Source organism: Drosophila takahashii, chromosome 3L (genome assembly GCF_030179915.1).
Source record: "Drosophila takahashii strain IR98-3 E-12201 chromosome 3L, DtakHiC1v2, whole genome shotgun sequence".
NCBI classification, from domain to species: Eukaryota; Metazoa; Arthropoda; class Insecta; order Diptera; family Drosophilidae; genus Drosophila; species Drosophila takahashii.
The window spans coordinates 23,121,609-23,142,362 of record NC_091680.1 but is presented as its reverse complement, the minus strand read 5'-3'; the positions used below and the strand labels follow the sequence as shown (position 1 = coordinate 23,142,362).

At 45.0% G+C, this 20,754-nt stretch overlaps 2 protein-coding genes across 2 annotated transcripts in view; one reads left to right on the top strand and one right to left on the bottom strand.

Annotated features, from left to right (window-relative positions):
* LOC108062178 (uncharacterized) overlaps window positions 1–20,754 on the bottom strand; it is a 303,814-nt gene that overhangs the window by 147,185 nt on the left and 135,875 nt on the right. The window lies entirely within an intron of this gene.
* Window positions 1,185–2,269, top strand: LOC108062179 (putative phosphatidate phosphatase). The gene has a single exon (XM_017148735.3). It carries the CDS (start codon window positions 1,256–1,258, stop codon window positions 2,201–2,203), a length of 948 nt encoding a protein of 315 aa, XP_017004224.2. The 5' UTR covers window positions 1,185–1,255; the 3' UTR covers window positions 2,204–2,269.

Below are 20,754 nucleotides of genomic sequence, written 5' to 3'. Positions count from 1 at the left end.
ATTATGACCAACATATGATACTAAGCATTAGTATGATGGAATTTCCTATTGTTTGCTATTTAATATAGTTAATCGACCAACTGCTGAATAATATTTTGAGGTTAAAAATATAAATATAACTAAAGAACAGATCATTAAAAGGGGTGTTACTATTTTTATGAGCACAGCTGTAAATTGATCTATTAATAAATTGGGGGCATCCAATTGACTCCGATTTCGCACAGTGTTGTCATACCTGGCTGCCTGGGCTACTGGTATCTGTTGGAATGTGCGCTGACCATGATTCACCGACGATTTTGTTGATGATTTTCTGCTGCGTCAGAGGTGCGCAGCATTATGGGCGCTTCAAGAGGTCGGCTTCTCCCGAAAATCTTCCTCGATGATCGTGAGAAAGCGCCGCTCTCTTAAGAGTCTTTCAATTGGTGAACCTAGCTGGTGAATCAAGCGATGTTAATCTGATTTCGGGGGACCCCTGACCCACCAATTAATAAAATTTGAAGAGACTGCCGGAAAACGTTGGATCGAGCTTTTCAAAAAGCTTTTTGGGGGCAGTTTCGAGCTTCGGGCTACACCAAACAAAAAATCAAATGTTTTAACTCTCCAAGCATTGTTTTAAAAATACAGAAGTTGTAGTATAAAAAAGTGGTATTGACCTAATACTAAAAAATACAAATTCTATACTCAGTAGTATTAATTTCATATAAAATATTATAAACTTAATGTTTTGTAGCTTCATTTCTATACCGAAAGTATTAAATTAAACTCATTTTATTGATGCGCAATTTGACTTTCAATAGTGTAGAATTTATGTAACAATAGGATCGTTTCTATGACTATGTTTTTTTGGGTGTACATAACCATGAGATCTCGGATTCGCAGTAAACAGCAACTCGCGTGTTTTGGCGCTGACCGCTTCAGGGCCAGACGGGAACAGCGGATCGATAATAGCGCCAGCACGTGCGTGGCAACAGGCTGATAAGCCCGCAGAACAGCTAGCTGGGCACTTTGTTTTTCGACCCGGGGCTTCCACCCAGCGGAAAGTATCTGCGACGTCAGCCCGAGCCCCTTTCGAAGCTGCAGTCTAATAATACAATCAGTGACAACAATAAGAATTGTTTATTAATAATCCGCGTCAAGTGGGCTTGGGCCCAGATTGCTGGGGGCTGATGTCCGACTTCGACCCGAGCCGCAGATCAGTGACTAGTGAGACGCTGGATCGATCGCACGCATCCCGGAATTGAATCGATCATTCAACATGAGCTTCAGTCTGAGCTTCCGGCCTCCAGTTCGCCTGCTGGTGGACTTGGTCCTTTTGGGCCTTCTACTCGTCCTGGTGGAAAACTTTGGTCGCTTCTGGGGACTTCCCACCAAGCGGGGCTTCTTCTGCGACGACGAGTCCTTGATGTATCCGTACCACGAGAACACAGTGAGCCCCACCCTTCTCCACTGGCTTGGACTGTACCTGCCACTGATCGGTCTAATCATCCTGGAGAGCTTTCTCTGCTACCGCGGAGACAGGTCCCACTGGAAGTTTCTATGGCCGGTTTACAACACGGTGCGCTGGTTCCTCTACGGCTACGTTTTCAACGACCTGATCAAGAGCATAGGCAAGCACACAATAGGGCGACTGAGGCCCCACTTCTTCGCAGTGTGCATGCCACATTTCCAGGACGGAGGCAGTTGCTCGGATGCGGCGTACCAGGGGGTTAAGAAATACTTCACGGACTACGACTGCCGGCCTGATCTTTCGGGAGCCACCGAGGACATGATCCGTGACGTCAACGTGTCCTTTCCCAGCGGCCATTCCGCCATGTCCTTCTACGGCCTGGTTTTCGTGGCCCTGCACCTGCGACACCGCCGCTGGCCCCTGCCAGGATCCTTGCTGAGTCCCGTGCTCCAGCTGGCCTGCGTGGCTCTGGCCTGGTTCGTGGCCCTCAGCCGGGTCATGGACTACAAGCACCACTGGTCGGATGTTGCGGCCGGATCGCTGCTGGGTGCCGGCACTGCCTTTGCGGTTGTCCAGGCTGCCGTGCTGGAGGAGCGGCAAAGGAGGTGCCAGGAGGCACAGTCACTGGTACAGGGACAGCCAAGTGTGAATGCAAAGCAGGAGGCTGCGGTGGCAGCCGCAGAGGGAGCTGCAGCCAAGGGTGGCCAGCAGCTGGCGCATGATTTGTGTCTGGTTTCGTGCCAGAGCTCTAATTAGTCGGGGCCGCTTTTTGGCCCCCGGCACTGATAGTTTAAGGTTGACAATAAAGCTAGTGACAAGGGAGTCTCACCAGTTGTTCTTGCGGTTAAGGGAGGAAAGCTTACACCCAGAAAAAAAACGATATGAAACGTAGATCGATTTTACATCACCTAAGATAAATTTTAATTTGTTATGGGGCCAGATAAATTTGTCCTGGTCGAAAAGAATATTTTATGTAAAAACGATATGGGTTACTTACATGGCCATATCGATTTTACGGGAACATGCTTTTTTTGTGTGTAGTAAATCCCCATCAATTAATGCGCATCTCGTGCCGAGTCGGTGCAAACTGGAAACTTCAAGATCAATCAAGCGTTCGATCGCCTGAGTTAAGTAGCACAAAAACAGTGATTAGCTAAGCCATTGCTATAATATCAATCATACTTTTTACACCCGTAACTTGCGGTTTTCTCAATGCCAATACCATTTACATTAAATTCTAAGCAGCCTTTACCAAATTTATTATTTACTCGTTATACACGTAATTTATGTATTCTACTTTATGGCTACTTGCTAAAGCTATGCCAATATTTTGTTAGAGTGACTTGCACTTTTTTTCAGAGGCAGCCAATCTGGTGGGTAGATGTTTATGTTCTTCCCGGGGATTTTTTATCAAAAATAGATTTCGTAGGAAACCGCACTTTGAAGGTCCCAGACTGTTTTCAACGCAATCGCAACTATCTGTCCCGTGTGACGTAGTTAAAGAGAATAGCGGGGAAAACAAAATAAGCCAGCTAAACTGAAATTCAAATGATGCGATTGGCATTGTTGTTGCGCTGACAACGCGCTAAAAATTAGCGGCTCCTTCAGTTTCATTAGCAGCAAATTTTCGAACGACTTAACCCCGGTCAACAAGTCAGCGACGACCACCTACCAATCAGGGTAGAACTTAAGGGAGGTATAAATAAATTTCAGCAGCCAGCGCATAAATTGGGAAAAGGACTCAGACGCCGACCCAGGCCAATCTCATCCGAATCTCCGACGCTGATGATGATGCGCAACACCTGGAGCCTGGAATCCGAGGTCGGATTTGCGAATCAGGTGGGGCAAGGGCGCTTGGGCCGCAGCTTAATTGGCTCATTTATTTTAATGGCAAAGAAAATGCTGGGAAATTGTGGTTATTTTTTCCTCGCCCCTCCGACTAATTCCAACCCCCCGGTTCCCTCCCTCCGTCCAGCTTTTATTATGATTAATTATGGCTCGCATACACAGGAAAACTGACCCAAAGCTCCACTTTCTTGCCAACTTTTGCAACTGTGTCAAGTTGTTTTTGCCCTCCATTGTTGCTGTTGTTGTGTGCCTCCAGATTCGAATGATAAATTTCTATGCAATTTATTTTAATCTGCAGCGACAGTTCCTGCCACACTAGCCCTTCTCCCTTTCCTTTTCCCTTTCACCGTTGCCAGCTAGTTTTCATGCGTTAATTAAATGGAAAATATTTGCATACCAGGCAACACCGAGCGAAGGAAGTTTAGCTGCAATCCGAAACAATGACCCACATCCAGCATTGGCGAAAGTTTTGTTCTGTTTACCCGACGAAACTTGGAACTTAGTTCCTTGGGAGTTCATTAGGCACCGGCAACTGGAGGTGCTTTTCCCCAGCGACAGGCTAATTGCAAATGGTCAGGCCATCCGGAGGAGGAGATCCCAGAGCCACAGACCTGTCTATTTAGTCGGTTTAATCCCTTTTCCGACCTTTGCCATCAATCAAAGCCCTTGATCAGCACCGACTTTCTATCAATCGCTGCAGCAGATGAAATTTAAGAGCTCCGCTGTCGTCGTGTGGAGTCTCTAATCACCGTCAGGTGTGATAATGCGGCCAGTCGGTGTGAGTTGCCCGTCCAGTCGGGCAGTTTGTCACTCCGCATTATCTGCCCCGTCCATCAGATGTCCATCGTTCTAGGCGGGTTCCGTCGTCGTTTTCAGAACGAGAACGATGTTCTGCTGCATTTTTGCATGGTTGTTTGCTCAACAAAATATCCCAAAGCATTTCGGGGATTTTCCACTCATCCTGCCGTTGTCGTTGTCGTTGCTGCAACATGCGCTTCATATTTCTGCGGTTGCCTCGTCCTCTTGTGCTGTGTCCTGGTCCTGCCCAGCTTTTCCACTTGCTATTTGCCATCAGCAGTCATCAGTGCTTCCCTTGCGAGCCCAGACCAGCTCCGCTTCAATCGTTGGCTTCATGTGTGTAAAGACAATTTGATAATCGCAAAATGCAGCATAGTTTGAGTTAATGAAGCTTGTGTGCCATGTGTGCCACCTTCGGACGGCATCCTCTTGGCAGTCCCAGCCAGACGACTCTGTCGTTGTCGTTGTCGTTGTTTGTTGGACAACAACCGGAGCGTTTTGCTTGCCAATTAGTAATTTGCTTGCTGGCTGGCTGGGGGAACGGAACGGAACGGAACGGTTGGCCAGAACAGGCTAGACTGCTCGGTTTGTCCCTGACAACCTGAGGGAGTTTTAAAATACCCGAGGTGGGCACCAGACCACCTGACTCAATGGACAGGGCTCGACTGGCTTAAACCGGTTTAAAGGCTGCTTTAATCTACAAGTTTTTAAGAATCTGATGGAGGCAATACATTTCGCATTGTTGCACTCTTTTTCAATTTGTTTAAATTAATTCCAGAGACTTACACATACTTTATCGTTTATTGTCCATCGAAAACTGATGTGACAGCGCGACAACAGAGCAATTTGAATGGAAAACAGCGGGACTGTCAGCCAAGGAAGGGAAAACAAGCCAGCGTCACCTTTGTGCTCCTCCGTTTCGCCTCGGATTCGATGTCCTGTCGTAGAAATCACACGCAGCTCCGACACGTGACATCAAAGGACAGAGCGGCGGCCATTTTGTCGCCGCCATCATTATTAATGGCGCAGCGCAGGACGAGGATGCGAACCCAGGACCAGGAGCAGAACTGCGGCGATGCTAACTTCCGGTATGCTGGGATTTTTTCGCTGCCATTTCCCGGTTCGTGCTTTCCTCTTCGATGTCTCTGACAATTTTGACTGTTGTCCTGCACGAAAGGAATCGGCGATGTCCTCTGGTTCTGCTCGAAACAGGTGTGGCCGTCAACTGGCAATCAACTTTCATTTAGCAGCATCATTTGTCACGCTTGTTTATTGCCCGGTTACGTGCTGGCCGCACTTAATGGTTGTTATTGTCGCCGTCCGGCACAAGACGGAGCGCATTGCACGGGTCAGGGATCTGGGATCCGGAATCAGGGATGTGCGATTGCAGATGTATCGATTTAAAATCAGAGCGAACTGTCAGGGAGTCGCTTCCATTATCCCCACCCCTCCGTTCAAATCGCCCGCACACCAAGTCTGCTCATAACTAAAACATAACCCCAATTATGCCACAAGCTGCGATGCTGATTCATTGATGAGCTCCGGCAGAAGCCAAAAACGAAATGAAAACGCAGCCATAGCTAATGCCGCGTTGATTATGAATATTTTAGGGTCCCGCACTATGATCATCCCGATGGCAATGATGATGATGATGATTGGGCTACTCGACTGGGACTCTCGCCTACGCGGGCAATAAATTTATATGCCTGGCCCTCCGTGCCTGCCTGCCTGCCGGGCATATGAGAATTTACATTTTGGCAATTTCCAGCTGTCGAAGGCCCGTTCTGCCCTTTGGCCGATAGGATATCTTCGACGGTTCTGGGCCTGGTAGTGCATCGCGTAAATTCCGTTACGTCGCTGCCGCCGGCTCGTTTTGCCAGCAAATGCAATTTCCTAATTTCTCACTGGGGAAATGGCGCTAAGAACCTGCAACCGGGCCCTGCTGACCACTCGAGCCGGGGTCGCTCCGTTTGATTGGTCGGAGGGGGTTTCCCGGAGGTGGTGGTTCAGGAGGTGTTCGCTTCCAAATTAATGACCCGACGCCGCAGACGATGAGTAGCAGCAACAAAAACAGGGAACGGAGCCGGAAAAAAGAAGAGGAGCGGCCGCAGACAAAGGCGCATAAATGCATAGAGTGAAGTCGGAAAATTGCTGCAATTGGAGAGTCTCGCTAGGGGAATCCCCCTTCAGACCCTCTAGCCCCTCCAGCCCCTGTAACCCCTGCCCACTGCTTATGCAAAGCAAATTGGTTTATGCATGAGGCGGCGGCGGACAGACGAAACCCAACCAAACCATACGAAACGTAGCGAAAGGATGTAAGGAGCTTCACACTGGAGCAGCCAAAGCCGTAGCTGATATGATGGAAACACCGGCGGAGGAAAGAGCTACACACAAAAAAATTAGGTTGGTAAAATTGACCAATGAATGTAGTTCAGTAACTATAAAAAATTAGTACTTTAACAACCAAAATAGTCGTAGTTGTATTAAGTAGTTAAACTACCATTAAATTAGTTATGTGTACGGGATGTGTGTATTTTATTTTTGTACCTTGAAACTATTTTAAATAGTAGTTTAACTATGAACAATAGTTACCTTAACGTAACTTATTTAATATAAAAGTATGTAACAGTAATTATTCTATTCTATTCCAAACTTATATTTAATTCCAAATTGGGTCTAGCCCTTCATGAACCAAGCCCAAGTCATTAAGATTTTATTTTAAAACTTATTTTCTGTCTTAAGTCTTTAATTTACTACCACACTAGCTGGAAGTCAAGTGAAACACGAAACTTTATAAGGTGTAGTTTGACAATTACCATTTTAATATTACTTATAAATTACTTTGATGCAGGGAAATAACAATAAATAGTTTTATATCTACTATAAACATGGTAAGTTAACTACAATTTAAGATTAGGCACATTCAACCCTTTTTTACAGTTGCATAACTAATTTTTATAGTAACCCCTACGTTGACGTATTAAGTAGAATTGACAAATTTTGTGGTTGGGGACAATTATATTGGTTCACGTCACCAATTGATTTTTTTGTGTGTACCATACCACCGCCACCCATCACGGTTCAGGAGGTCCGGGGCTAAGTAAATTGTTGGCTCAGCCCTTGATTAGCTTAGCCGGGTTCAAGCTGGGGGACGAGGGGTCTCATAGGTCAGCATGTAAGGGATGCGAAATGGAGCGGCCGGAGGAAGCTGTTGGCCGTAATGCATTTTGAAAACCACACGAGCGGAATTTATGTATGTGCATCCGTTCCGACGAGGGGCTCTGCCAGAAGGGCGTTGCATTAAAATTTCAATATGCAACTCCTGTTTTATGCCGCGTTAAAGCTAAGTGCTACGTTATCCCAGAACGGGGAGCAAAGTGGATGATGTGGTCTCCTTTGAGGACGAGTCTCTGGATCTGCATTGGTATCTATAAATCGCAACCCCTACAAAAAATAAATGTTTTTAAAATGCTTATTAAACGGTCTTGATACCGTATCCCCATCAATGGATAATGACAACCACATATCGTATTTTTCCTTTCCTTCTCCATCCTTTTCAGCTCCCATCTGTTTGGGGCAAAATCAATAAACGACCACAGCGAAAATGTCGAAGGCTTAGAAGCCAAATTGGATTCAAAAGGGATCGAGGGATTGGAAAAGCGAGTACCGGGCTCTAAGTAAGCAAATAATAATAAAGGGACGGAATAAAAGTAAAAGTGAAGCGCATATTGTTTTTGGGCTCCAGCCTCCGCCCAGTGGGGATTAATATCTGCACGACCATCGATGATGACATGAAGGAGGGAAAGGCTAGCAAAGCCCCGTTAAATTTTATAGAACGAAAGCGAAAGGGTGAACGCATAATCATCACTTTTAACGGCGGCAGGAGGTCCTGCGAGTGTGCTGGTCCAAAAATCGCGCGTATGACTTTTCAAATGAATGACAGCAATTAACGCAGTCAATGATGGCGCGGCCATTGTTTGCTCTTGTCTCGTCCTGCAGCTCCTGTTTGCCTTCTGCGCCGTTTCGGCCGGCCATTAAAGGCCGCCAACGCTGTCAACAGGCCCTAACCCGATCCGCATATATGTACGTCCGTGTCTAGTGCCTCCATGGTTATGACACATAAAAAGCAACTGGCCCAGACCACCGACTGAACAGACTGGTTCCAGGACAACAAAGGCGGCGACTCCGTTATCAGCCGGCAGGACCATGGCTGTTGGCCGAAAGGCTCAGGCTAAAAACAAACAAAATGCGAAAAGGCAGACCGAGGGCCGAGGCCACTAAGTCGGTTATTTATATTACATCAGCGGACCATCGAGGAATGGGAATGGGCAATGCGTTTGTCGAGCATATTTTAGACATTTTATGTGCCCTCCGAGAAGCTGGAAGAGAGGAGTTCAACAGTCGGAAGAGGCTGTAATTTCGCTAAAGTTCACTGATTCCTTTGAACGCCCTGCAAACTTATTGGGCAGGGACAACGCAACGCCCCTTTGACCATTTTGCCACTCATTTTCACACGCTCCCATCGCCGGAAACTAGCCTTTCGTTCATCTGTCCGTTTGTCTGTCCGTTCGTCTGTCCGTTAGTCTGTCCGTCCGTTGCCTCCATTGATGCCTACATGTTGACCCCGTCACAAACCAAACGAGTTACCCGTTACAGTCCCAGTCGAAATCACCCCACTTGCGGATCTGTCGCCCCGGGACTTTTGGCGTCTGTTGACCAAAACGCGTAACCAATTTTGGCCAACGCCTGCAACGTTCGATGTGTTGCAGGTTGCTGCTGTCGCTGTTTTGCTGTTTCTAGTGCTGCAGTGTCCAGCGGCCGTTCGCCCTGCTGCAGTTAGTGCTGCACTTCATCATTACCCGGTCGTTATCGCTTTTTTGAATCAAATAAAAACACCTCTTAACGAGGTAAAAAACTAGTGACGATCGCACCTTCAACATACAAAAGTTCTGATATCAACATTTGTGACGAAAAATTATTACACTCGTCATTAAATAGACTTTCTAATATTTTCTCATTCGGCCCGCCCTAACAGACTATTCCAGCCTTTTTCCCTTCATAGGCATTTTCTATTGCAGCGTGCCGAATGAGAAAATATTAGAAAGTCTATTTAATGACGAGTGTAATAATTTTTCGTCACAAATGTTGATATCAGAACTTTTGTATGTTGAAGGTGCGATCGTCACTAGTTTTTTACCTCGTTAAGAGGTGTTTTTATTTGATATCAGAAGTTTTTGTTTGTTTACATTTGCTCTCATAGGAGCTAAAATATACATTTAAATTTAAATTGGTCAATCATAATTTGTAAGCCATTGTATTTAAACAAATTAAGTTAAAAAGGCGTTTAAGTATTTCAAAATACCTTTTAAACGAGGTATGGCACATGTCTGTACCTTTAGTAGTGTAGAACTTACAAACTAACGAAATTTAGCCATTTTTGGCTTTTTTCCCGCTAAAGTAGCGGTTTTTTCCAAAAGTCGTAGAACAAAAGATTCCTATATGGAACTCTTAAGTGCAAATTTACTGATTCCATGACCCTAAAATACAGTTCGGATACCCTCACACAAAATTCAATACTCAGGAAGCTTTAGTTGTTCGAGCTGGCAAAAGTGGCTATTTTCGTATAAAAATAACTTTTAAACGTGACTTTTTACAGTAATGTGTTATATACCAAAATTTAAGGAATCTCAAGGGCTATACAGTTTAAAGTTTTCAAGAAAATCGTTAGAGCCGTTTTTGAGAAAAATAAAAAAAAGCTAAAAAAAAAGTTTTAAAAAATTGTCTTTTGTTCATATCTTTTTAATTATTACATTTACACAAATTGCATATAGAAGGAGTTTATAGCATTTAAAAATACCTTTCAAACAAGATGCAGCACAAGTCTGTAGCTTTAGTAGTATAGAAGTTACGGTTTTCCGAATTTTTGCTATTTATAGCTGTTTTCCCGCTAAACTAGCGAGTTTTTCCAAAAGTGGTAGAACAAAAGTTTTTTATATCGATGTGATGAACGTCATATTAAATTTTCAAAACTTAAGAAACATGTTTTGGACAAACTGACAAACTGACAAACTGACAAACTGACAAACTGACAAACTGACAAACTGACAAACAGAATTAAATTTTCATTTTGGGAAGAAGAAGGAAATCTTATTTTGGCTATAACTTTTGAACGGAGCGTCGGATTTTGACAAATGACCCCTCATTCGACGGGTATTTTCAAAAGGAATACAACTAAAATATTGCGAAGGGGCATTTATCCCCACCGGCCCCAACAGCTCCAAATTTCGAAATTTTCACTTTTTCACTTTCACCGCTCTCTCTCCCAAGCCAATTGATTTTCTTAAAGTCTTGGTATGCAATTCTTTAAGTTTTTGCAATACCTTTCGATTGGTGTATTACTCATTACGATCGGACTATCACAGCAGATTTTCAATTTTGCGGCTATATAATAGTAGTCGCCTTCGCACACTCTCCTGGTGCGCTTCGTCACTACATGGACTGCCGTCCATAGTGATTTAAATAATGGTCGCTGGGTGGAGGGTGTATGCCGTGGCAAACTGATTTGAAATGTGCCCGACACTTACAGCGAATCGCAACCATGTCGATGGTGCTCGTTCTCGTGGCTCCCGCCGCTTCGCCTGATTGTTAATGAGATGATGTTGTGGCCCAGAGACCCGAAAGTTCAGCTCGGACTCCGGCAGTGCCGGCCTAACCGCACTCGAAACGCTCTGGGGGTTTTTATCACACATACGACCCGTGTGTCGTCGCGGCCGTATGCATAATTTGCACCACCGCGGCCTACTGCTCACCACTCCCACTTCCACTCCCACATGAAAATGATCATTAAAGTACGCGAAAATGTTGCAGGCGAAATATGTTTTCGGTTTGCCTTTGAAATGTCATTTTCGGTTGCCGCCGGTTTCCAGTTTATATTGATGTGGCACAAAGTGAGCGAGGGGGTTGGTCGGTAAATGTCCATATTGTTGCGGTGAGTCTCGATATTCAGTCATTTTATGCGTGAATTTTGCACAAGTTTCAGTTCGATGGCCACAAAATAATGATGTTCAATGGCTTTATTTTGATACATATGCATGGGGAGCAGCCTGCTGAAATGCAAGGGGTCTAATCACAGTTCAGACAGCATCGCCCCGAAACTAAAATGAAGAAGTATTGCCCGGCAGTGTTTTTTTCACCATCTACTGCTGCATCAGCAGAGCAAGAAAATCGGCAGTGGAAAGCGAGCAGTTCAAGATGCCGAACACGCTTTTCCCCCATTCCACTCCTCGATTTTGTGTGGACACTCAAAGCTGTTAGTGAAGTGCTCGTTGACTGGGCACAGCGAAAAGAGGAAAAAATGGGTTGGAAAAATGGGCAAGAGGCGAGGAATTCGCTGACTTCCAATCAGTTCGTCAGGCGGCCCATAAAGCGGCCGAATGGAAAGTGGGTGGTGATGTGGGGAAGTGGGAAAGGAGCCGGCAAACGCCAAATGTCCATCATCTGCAACGGCAATAAAACCGGCCAAAGGCAGGCCAAGGATTCACTGAGCAATGCAACGCATATAAAATATTTGCCGCAGAGCAGTCAGCAGGGGTAGGAGGTGAAAGTGGTGGCTTTGCAGATGGGTCAAAGATGAATGCCGAAAACGGCGAAAATTATGCTGAGTGAAAAATTGCCCCCTCTTTCAGGTGGTCGGGTTTTTCAGTTCAGGTGCAGATAGAACACGCGTGAGAGGTGCGGATTATTGTTGCATACTTTCTGCGGCTGTGGTTTCCCCCCTTTCCAAACTGAGCATTCTCTTTGCCTGCCTGTGGCTCACAAACATCCTCGTCCTTTCTCGGCCTTTCCCTCACTTGGTCGGCATATCAAAATCTCATAAAATGAAGCATACACCCGGGAACAAAGTTCCTTTTTTCAGTCCCTTTTTAGCCTTGCCCATCCTTCCCTTTGTTAATTGTGCAACGATTCTTTGATATTTGCCTTGCTGCGCTTGCAGTTTGACTCTTTCGATTCCTTTCTGCTCCGCTTTTTTATGGCCACTTTATGTTCTGGGTTACCACCCAACCACCCACTCAACCCACTCATGTGCCATTCTTTGCATGTAATTGTTTGAGGATTTCGTGCCGATTTATTGTTGCTCTCTGGCTGTGTTGTTTTAGCCCTTGAAACATTTGTGTACACGGCACATTTGATGGGAATTTGATTTGTCAGTTGTTTAATTTATGACTGCGTGGATTTGCCTTAACATTCCCCCACCCAATCCCTGCACTTAATCAATAGTTCGTTCCTGATTCAACCGATTCTTCAACTGGCAGTTGGCACAGGACTGGTTAGTTTTATGCCTTGGCCAAATAAGCTGTTAAAAATGCTGAGAACGCGCGATGTGAGCCAGCCAAAGAGGAACTGGAAATGGATGTGCAAGTGAAAAAAGTGCAACAACTGACGCCAGAAACAATAAATGCCGCTGAGCACTACAACACAGCCACTGCCGCAGTCGCTGGAAAAGGGAAGGCCGGGGCACTGAGGAAAATACAAAATAGCAGAAGTGCCAAATGGCCAGCGGAAAATGGAGAAAAAGTCGCAAGTAGCCTGGCAAAACAACAGAGACGAGCCATGCCCACTCGAAGGAGCGATGGAGAGGGGTAGCAATGTTTATGCAGGGCGAGAAAAGCGCTGCAGGACGAAAAGTCCTTCTTCCCCCGGAACAGTTCGCACAGCACATATGGCAGAAGCACAGATATAGCACTCGAAAATCGACGAAAATCCTTTTGCATGTTCTTTTGCAAGTGGGCAGCCCTCGGAACTCCAACTCCTGCTCCTCTTCGCTTCGCCCTCTGTTTGAGTTCCACTCTCCCCCGGATTCCATTTTGCTGATGCAGCATCCTCCGCTACTGTGTTTCTTGACTCTGCTCGCCTTTATTTCGGTTATATCTGTAGATATTTTTGCAACACTTCATAAACCATAAAGGCAACACCAGACGGAAAATTTAATTTCAAGATCATAATTTTTGGGTTAGCGCTTTCTTCCCTTAAGGCGGAACAGCTGCGGATTAGTTGACAGGGATGGGGTCGGAAACACGGACCTTTTTCTTAAATTTGCAAAACAGTAAGAAAATGTTGTGAAAACTTTAGCAGAAATCAGGTTATTCCTTCAATGATTTCAATTTCTTTTGGTGTTTTATTATAACGAATGACTCTATGAAGCTAGTCAAATTAAGTGTAGGAAGCAGGCTCTTGCAATCCAGTACCAATTACAATTTTAAACTCAACTAAAGAACTAAAGTATCTGATTCCAGCTGTTTAAAGTACTAATGATGATTTTTAAAAATATTCCCGAAAAGAACTTGATGAACGATGATCGATTTGATGTTATGTGGTATCAATTTTGACTTGATATGCTCGAAATGTAAGCAACATGTTTTAAATAGGCCAGTTCGAATTTCGAATGAGTCTTTCGAGTCGAAGTCGAAGTCAGAAAATCTCTGAGAGAAAAAAATCGGTATTGCATGGTAAAAACGATATGCGTATAAATATCACAATTTTACCATGCGCATATCGATTTGATCACAGCGTGTGGCTTTTTTTGTGTGTAGAGGGACGTTAGGTCCAACTATAAGCTATACTAATAAGCCCAATATCAAAGAAGCTCTCAACGGATACAAGTTTCTGAAGTAACTTTGACACCTGGAAAATGGAAGCTCCGACTAGCTAGAAAATGCTGCTCAAATAAAATAAATGATTGGTGTGGGGCAAAAACCCTGGCCGATACTTTATGAACCGTCGATTCTGGATAAGGGCTCCTCCAGCCCGGCTTATTGTCAGTTGCAGCAGCCAGGTGGAATTTAATTAAGGCTAATCAAGGCGCAGCTTTCGGCCGGAAGCAGGAATGCGCTCCATTCAACGCCACTTCCGGTCGCCCGCCCATTTCCCTCATTCCCGCTTTGCTACTTGGACAAACGGATGCGCGAGTGACACGAGTGGCGAGCAAACATTTCATTAGAGCGACTTTCGAGCGCTCTTCTTTTCTTTTCTTGTCACTGAGCAGCTGCTAATGAGAATTTTTGGCCTGGCTTGCGAATCCTTTCAAGGCGAGCACTGCGGAAATGGCGTGAAAATTAATTAAATTTAGCAAAAGCAACAGCAATAAAAAGGAAGTCGGGAAGGTGAGCAGTGTGGATTGGAGTGAAGTTTAGTAAAGCAGGGCCACATCTGAAATTGGCGAACAAATGCTCGCCTAATGGTGGCTGATTTTGTTTGCCGATGATTTTCGTTGCATGAATAACAGATGTCGGGGAATGTTCTACTCAAACTGGGGGAAAAAAAGCAGGGTCGCCAGGCTGTCTATCCGCCTGTCTTCGGGTGGTTCTGACGCGGATGCGGATGTCTCTCAGTCAAATATTAAAAAATATATAAATCATAAACAGATGACGCCGCTTTGCATTCAATTTTTTGGCGTTTTTTATGTCGGTGTTGTAGCTATTGCTACTTTGCGCATTATTTATTCATAATTTCTTTTTATTGTGTTTTATTGTCAGGGCCTTCGCGCCAGATCCGTTCGTTCATCACACGCACAACGAGGCGTATACGTCACGTGCAGGAGCAGAGTCGTCGTCGTCGTGTTTTTTACGCCTGCCTAGCTCAGCGCAATCAGTTGACACTTCCTTTAGCATGTCGTCATTTATCTCACAATGGTCTGGTCTGCTCTCCGTTCGGGTCTGGCCCTCTGCTTATTTTGCAAATTTGTATTTCTTGTACAACTGTCACTGGGACAGCGTGGTGGGGGATGGGAATCGGGACCACGACTACGACTACGACTACGACTGGGACTGACAGTAAAAAGTAACATCCATGTCTCGTTTGGCTTTGGCTTCTGATGCTGATGCTGCTCCCCCTTTGGTTCTTCGTTCTTCGTTCTGCTCAGCTCAGTCTGTCCATCTCCATTCACAGTCATCACACATGGCTCTTCCGACTGCTTCTCGCTTGGCTGGCCCACCAAAGCAGTTATCATCAAAGTGAGAGGCGTCTTGGGGGCAGGAGTTAAGGTGGAGATGGAGGTGGGGCGAGGGGACTTCGTCAGCTGTGCAATCATTGTCATTATCAAATGCGTCATGATTTCTTTCGGTGACGTCAGTCAGTCAGTCCACAGACTGTGATGACATCTGCCTGGTCGTCCTGGAATGTTTTTAAGGGCTGCGTGGATAGTTCTCCAGCTCACAAATTGAAGTCTTAGCCAGGAACTGAAAGCGCAGCTAATGCAAAACAAGTGGCAGGTTCCCATTGAATCCGAACCGTGAAGACAGTGAAACCAGCCAAGGGCTGCGAATCGTACCACACTTCAGGATTAATTTTTCAACGCTTTTTACAGTGGGAAGGGGTCGGGGTCCTTGGAGAGGGTGAGGCTGCATAAAGGAGGGCATTTCACGGCTGTTAATCCATATGTCGCAGGCGACATCGCAGCCCTGGGAATGAATTATGTGCGACATGTACGAAAAATTACGCGCAGAAATTGCAATGATGAAAAATGAAATTTATTGTGAGCTGTGAGCGGCTGCGGGGAGGGCTTAAGCTCCTTGTGGCAGCAGGCTGGGATCTGCACCCCTTTTAACACGCTTTTTAAATTTATAATGACGCAGGTCGCACGGGATGCAGGAGGATGCAGGAGGGTTCCAGGATACAGGACTCAACTGAGCAGCCTAATTTTCAGGGGCTTGTGCGAAAGTTTGTGCGCATTTTAGCGTGGAAAATGCAATAAATTAAGCAAAATACTTGAGTCACCTTGAGCCCCGAGTTCCTGATCCTTGAATGGATGGGCGAGGCGGCGAACGGAGGGTTGAAGCTCGAGCAGCGTCCTTTTGGGCGACAACTCGGCAGCCGTTGTCGAAAGTTTATTTCTGCCCTTTTCAGCTCAAGCTCCCTCTTTTTTGTTTGACTGAGCGCGTGATTAAATGTAAAATTGGATTTTTATTATTTGTTTGCAAAATATCCTCCGCTATTGTCCCCTGCCAGCGTCTTTTTGCAAGTTTTCAAATTGCGTGGCAAATGGTGAAGTGGCAGGGGTTGGGAAGAGGAGAACAGCCTGCTCTAGTGCGCATATTTTGAGCATTTCGACAGAACCCTTATAATGCGATTTCGTAACCCTCTGGCTTCTGCGTCAGCTGCTGAGCATGCTGCTGGCATATATAATGAGTGCACTTGACCAGGACTGCCAGGGTTTGGTATATTAATTTTGGGAATAGATCACAACATAGCTGGAATAACTGAGCGCAGGTGCGTTTAGGGGACTGAAGATATGCTGGGAATTGAAATGAAAACAAGAGAGAACGGTATAGTCGAGTAACTCGACTATAAGATACCCCTTTCTTAGCTAAAGGAAGTTCGAGAGAATGCTTGAATTCCATTATTTGCTCATAACTTTTTAACGAATGTTCCGATTTGGAAAATAAATTTCATTAATTCATTATGATAGGTATTTATAAATATATTTATTTTCCCAAATCTTTAACAATGCGGACGAAAAACACTCTTTAAAATTGTGAGCGCTAAAGTGGGCGTGGAACTCTGATGAAACAAACTTTAACTGGATAGGAACCCCAAGAATCTGTATGGTTAATCCCAACTTTCTAGCATTTATAGTTTCCGAGATCTTAGCGTTCATACGGACGAACAAAAGGACAAGATCAGAAACGCTTTATTCTACCTGTTACAAACGTTCCGACAAATACAACATACCCTTTTACTCTACGAGTAGCGGGTATAACCAGTAAGCGAGAGCAGGTCGTTCACTCACTCACTCGTCCATTGTGTGCTTACCAACTGCATAAACATTTGGCGCAATAACTAAAAACCCACGCTAATTGACACTAATTGCAAATACCCTCCCCCTCCCTACACTACCCAGCCAAAGAGCAGGCGATTATCATCGGGATGCAGGCAACAAATGAGTGGATACTGAAATCATTTGGTGCGAGTAATTGCAACAAAATCGACAGTGGCACAGTCAATACAGAAAGTACGGGCTCCATTGCAGCGGTAATAGAGGCGCCAATTCAAATCCATCTGGAAAAACTCGACTCGGCTGATCGATTGGTGCTGTGTGCAGCCTCAAAATTATGATTCGCCATCCGCTGATTGGCAATTGGTTGGCCGGGCCTAACAAAACATTTGAACGCCGTAATTCGAGGCCAGCAGTTTAGCAAGCCAAATATGATTAACTTCACTTGACCCAACGCTGCCTGGGGATACCTAGAAGTTGCATGAGTTCCCCCTCTCTGAGGAGTAAATTCCCTAAGCAGCTGCCTAGACAATAGCGTAATCAAATTTCGTCACATTTAAAGCACATTTGACACATTTTGAAATCAAATTTTATGGCCAACAAACGTTTGCCAATAAAGCCGAGTCATCTCAGGCTGCAAGTGAGTGCTGTGAGCTGTGGTTTCGTTTCCCTGGCCTGATAATGGGCAAACAATTTCCGAAATTTTCGTTGGGGGAGCGATGAAGGCAATCACAGCTCTGTGCTCGGCTGGCGTTGTTGCTGTCGAATGTACTTAAATCCAATTGACAATTTGAAATTAAAATGCCAAAAAGTACAACACATACGACCGCAAAAACGAAAGGAGGCGAAATGCACTAGCAGATGCAAGGGTGCACTTAGGCCAAGGAATAATTCATATTAAATAGAGGTTCCGAGCGGATATTTCACTCTATGGAAAACCCCAGACCAACGGAATTGCGGATCCCAGGCGCTAATCAAGGTCCTTTTTTTCTGCCAGTGTATAATGAAATGCAACGCTGCGCACTGCACACGCAGCACATCTGGGAGTGTGTTTATCTACGAGTGTGCGTGTTTGTCCCTGGCAGGAATAGAAATTGCAATGTCAGCAATTGGCAGCAGCAAAATCTAAATAAACATTGTCACAAAATGCAACCGAACCCCTCCAGCCGGCATCAGAATCAGCATCAGTTGGAGCGGCGTTGCAAAAAGGGTTGAGTGGGTTTTGGGTTGGGTGGAGAGTCCACGTCCACCCATCCGACTGTTGGGTTGTCAATAAAATTGCCAACAGCTACAAGACTGGAGGGGTCTGTCCTGGGTGGTTCTGTGTGTGTCCTGCCCTGCCAATAGGTAACTAGTTAGACAGCAGAACGCAAATGCAGTTTTGCATTTGTGCCATGTACGCGATACGGATACATGAGAAGATGGCGAGCGATACTCTCGCAGATACAGATACAGATAGAAGTACAGATACGGATACATCCTGTTGCTCTTGCTTGGCCCTGGCACTTGGGACTTTTGTCATTTGCTTTATAAATAAATGCATTTTCATTTGATCGGAGGGAGCAGATGGAGGGCGGAACCCGTACCCAGTTTGCTTGATTTGTCAGCTTGACGCCCTTGATCCGCCGCCCTTCCAATCGAATCGTTTTTCAGCTCCTTGTCTCCACCCCCTTGAATTTCCATTTTGTTTGCCTCGACAGTTTTTCCACCGAACCCCCTGCTTGGTCTTTAATGCTCTCCGGCTCCATTGTCATCTTGGACATTAGTCGACACAACGTTCGTTTCATTTGATTCCGATACAATCCCATCCATTCACTGCACCGGAGTTCTCACTACGAGTGTCTGCAAATATCTGCAGGACATAATTTTAATAAACTTACATGGCATCAGCTGGAGAGAAGGGTAGCGGAAGTGAGAGGGCCAGAGTGGCCAGCCCTTGTATGTCCAGCAGGTTGATTAGAAAAGTTCTGTTATTACAACAGTTTTTCAATTGTTATGGTGCTGTACGGGAATTGGCTGATGGGGAGGGGCGGTTGGGGGTGATGGCACAAAGCGGTTGGTCGTTGAAGCGAAACAATCAGTGAGAAGTAGCAGCAGGGAAACGGGATTACGAGATGACAACCCTAACGTTGAATAATACGGCACACGGAGGGGCTTTAGAATAACTCATTTTTAATTATTCAGGACAGCCGCTTCATGGGAAAATTAAACTGTAGGTAAAACTTTTGCGACAGTCATTCGAGTTTTCCGCTTGGAGGAGCACTTAAAGGAGCGAGTGCCGAGTAACGAGCACCGAGCAACGAGCACCGAGTGCAATTTACCAGCTTGTTAATATTACTTTTTCCACTCGCTGCGCTGTAGCGTGCAATAATTTCCACTATTAAAATAAAAAGCGAAAACAAAACAAAATCGAGGCCATGACGAGGCAGGTAAGGCGGAACGGGGAGGTTTGCGACTAAGGGGTTAAATTTGTCACCCCTTCGCCCGTTAACACGTGTTCGTTTGTTGTTGCGACAAACCAGCAGCAATCACAACAGCAACATCACCAGCAACAACACCAACACAAAAGGCATTAAAAGTCACCTTTGGTGGAGGGACATTCCCCGTTTTCGTCCTCGTCCCGCCGTCGTTGTCCTTTTCCAATTGTCATTCGCTTTTGTTTTATGTGACTGCAGTTACCCACTCACTCGGCGACTGTTATTGTTGTTGTCAAACTAATTGTACGCAACAAAGAGCAGGGAATGAACATTTTTGTGTGTAAAACATTTGAAAAATTCTTGCAAGGGGCAATTGCACTTGGTGTGTGTGTGCCTTTTTTGTCGCATTCAGGAAGGATTGCTAGGATATGGAAATGAATTCGAAATGAGCCAGCAGTGCTGTAGCATTGTAGATGGGCTAGTTGTTGCTGTGGATGTTCTGCACGCTCGCCAAATTAAGCCACATAAATAAAAATATATTTTTTATTGTTCGCAGGATATCCCCCTTCTCCCCCTCCCTCCGAGATTCTAGTCCATTCGCACCGCTCCTGGCACACTACGAAATTTAAATTAGAATTTACAGGGGCGCGAGGGGTCGAACGAGCAAATGAAACGCTATAAATTATCGCATCCTTTTCGGTGGTTGGTGGTCCTTGGTACCCGGATCTGCTTCTATTTCTGTTGCTGCTTCCCCTTGGCAGGTAAATTTAAATGCGATTTGTTACGGTTTTGGCTTTTGTCGAATTTCGTCGAAAGTCGCGTGTCCTTGCGGGGCTTGGGAATTTGTTCATTCGTTAATTTATTCCTTGGGATACAGAAATATTGCGACAGGTTTTCTTAATTCGAATCTTATGGGAGCGAGCATTAGAGGATGTTACAGTTTTAATTGGAAACGGAGACAACTTGTGGCCGAAGGGGTTGGCGGCTTGTTAGCTGGGATTATTCACTTCCTGAATTCCCCGATAATCTTTGTTTATAAGCACTAGAAAGTGAGGCAAATTACATTCACAAGCATTTCGGCTAGTAAGAACGAAAACTTTCCGCCATAAGTAAATATACAAAAAATTATATGACCAAATAATTGAGAAGAGCCCCAGCTAAAGCCCTAAAAGATTAAAAGGCCACAAAGTTGCTGCCTTAATTTTAAATGGAATCACAAGCAGAATGCTGAAACAACAAACGTTGCTAGTGCCGAGAACCGGAGCTTGCAATACCCTTTTAGCACAATTATTTCGACGACAAATAACGAATATTAATATTTACGGGACTGGTATCCAAAATCAGCTTTTTTAAATGATCCATCTTCAAACTTAAAATGTATACGTAACATGACTCAGAACCAGGTTAGCTTAAAATCCGACAGAAAAAGGAAAATACTTTTTGAGAGAGTGCAACGAAAACAGAGGTGATAAATT

What these genes read in the sequence shown, in the direction of transcription:
- LOC108062179 (XM_017148735.3), top strand. Translation starts at nt 1,256, where the DNA reads ATGAGCTTCAGTCTGAGCTTCCGGCCTCCAGTTCGCCTGCTGGTGGAC.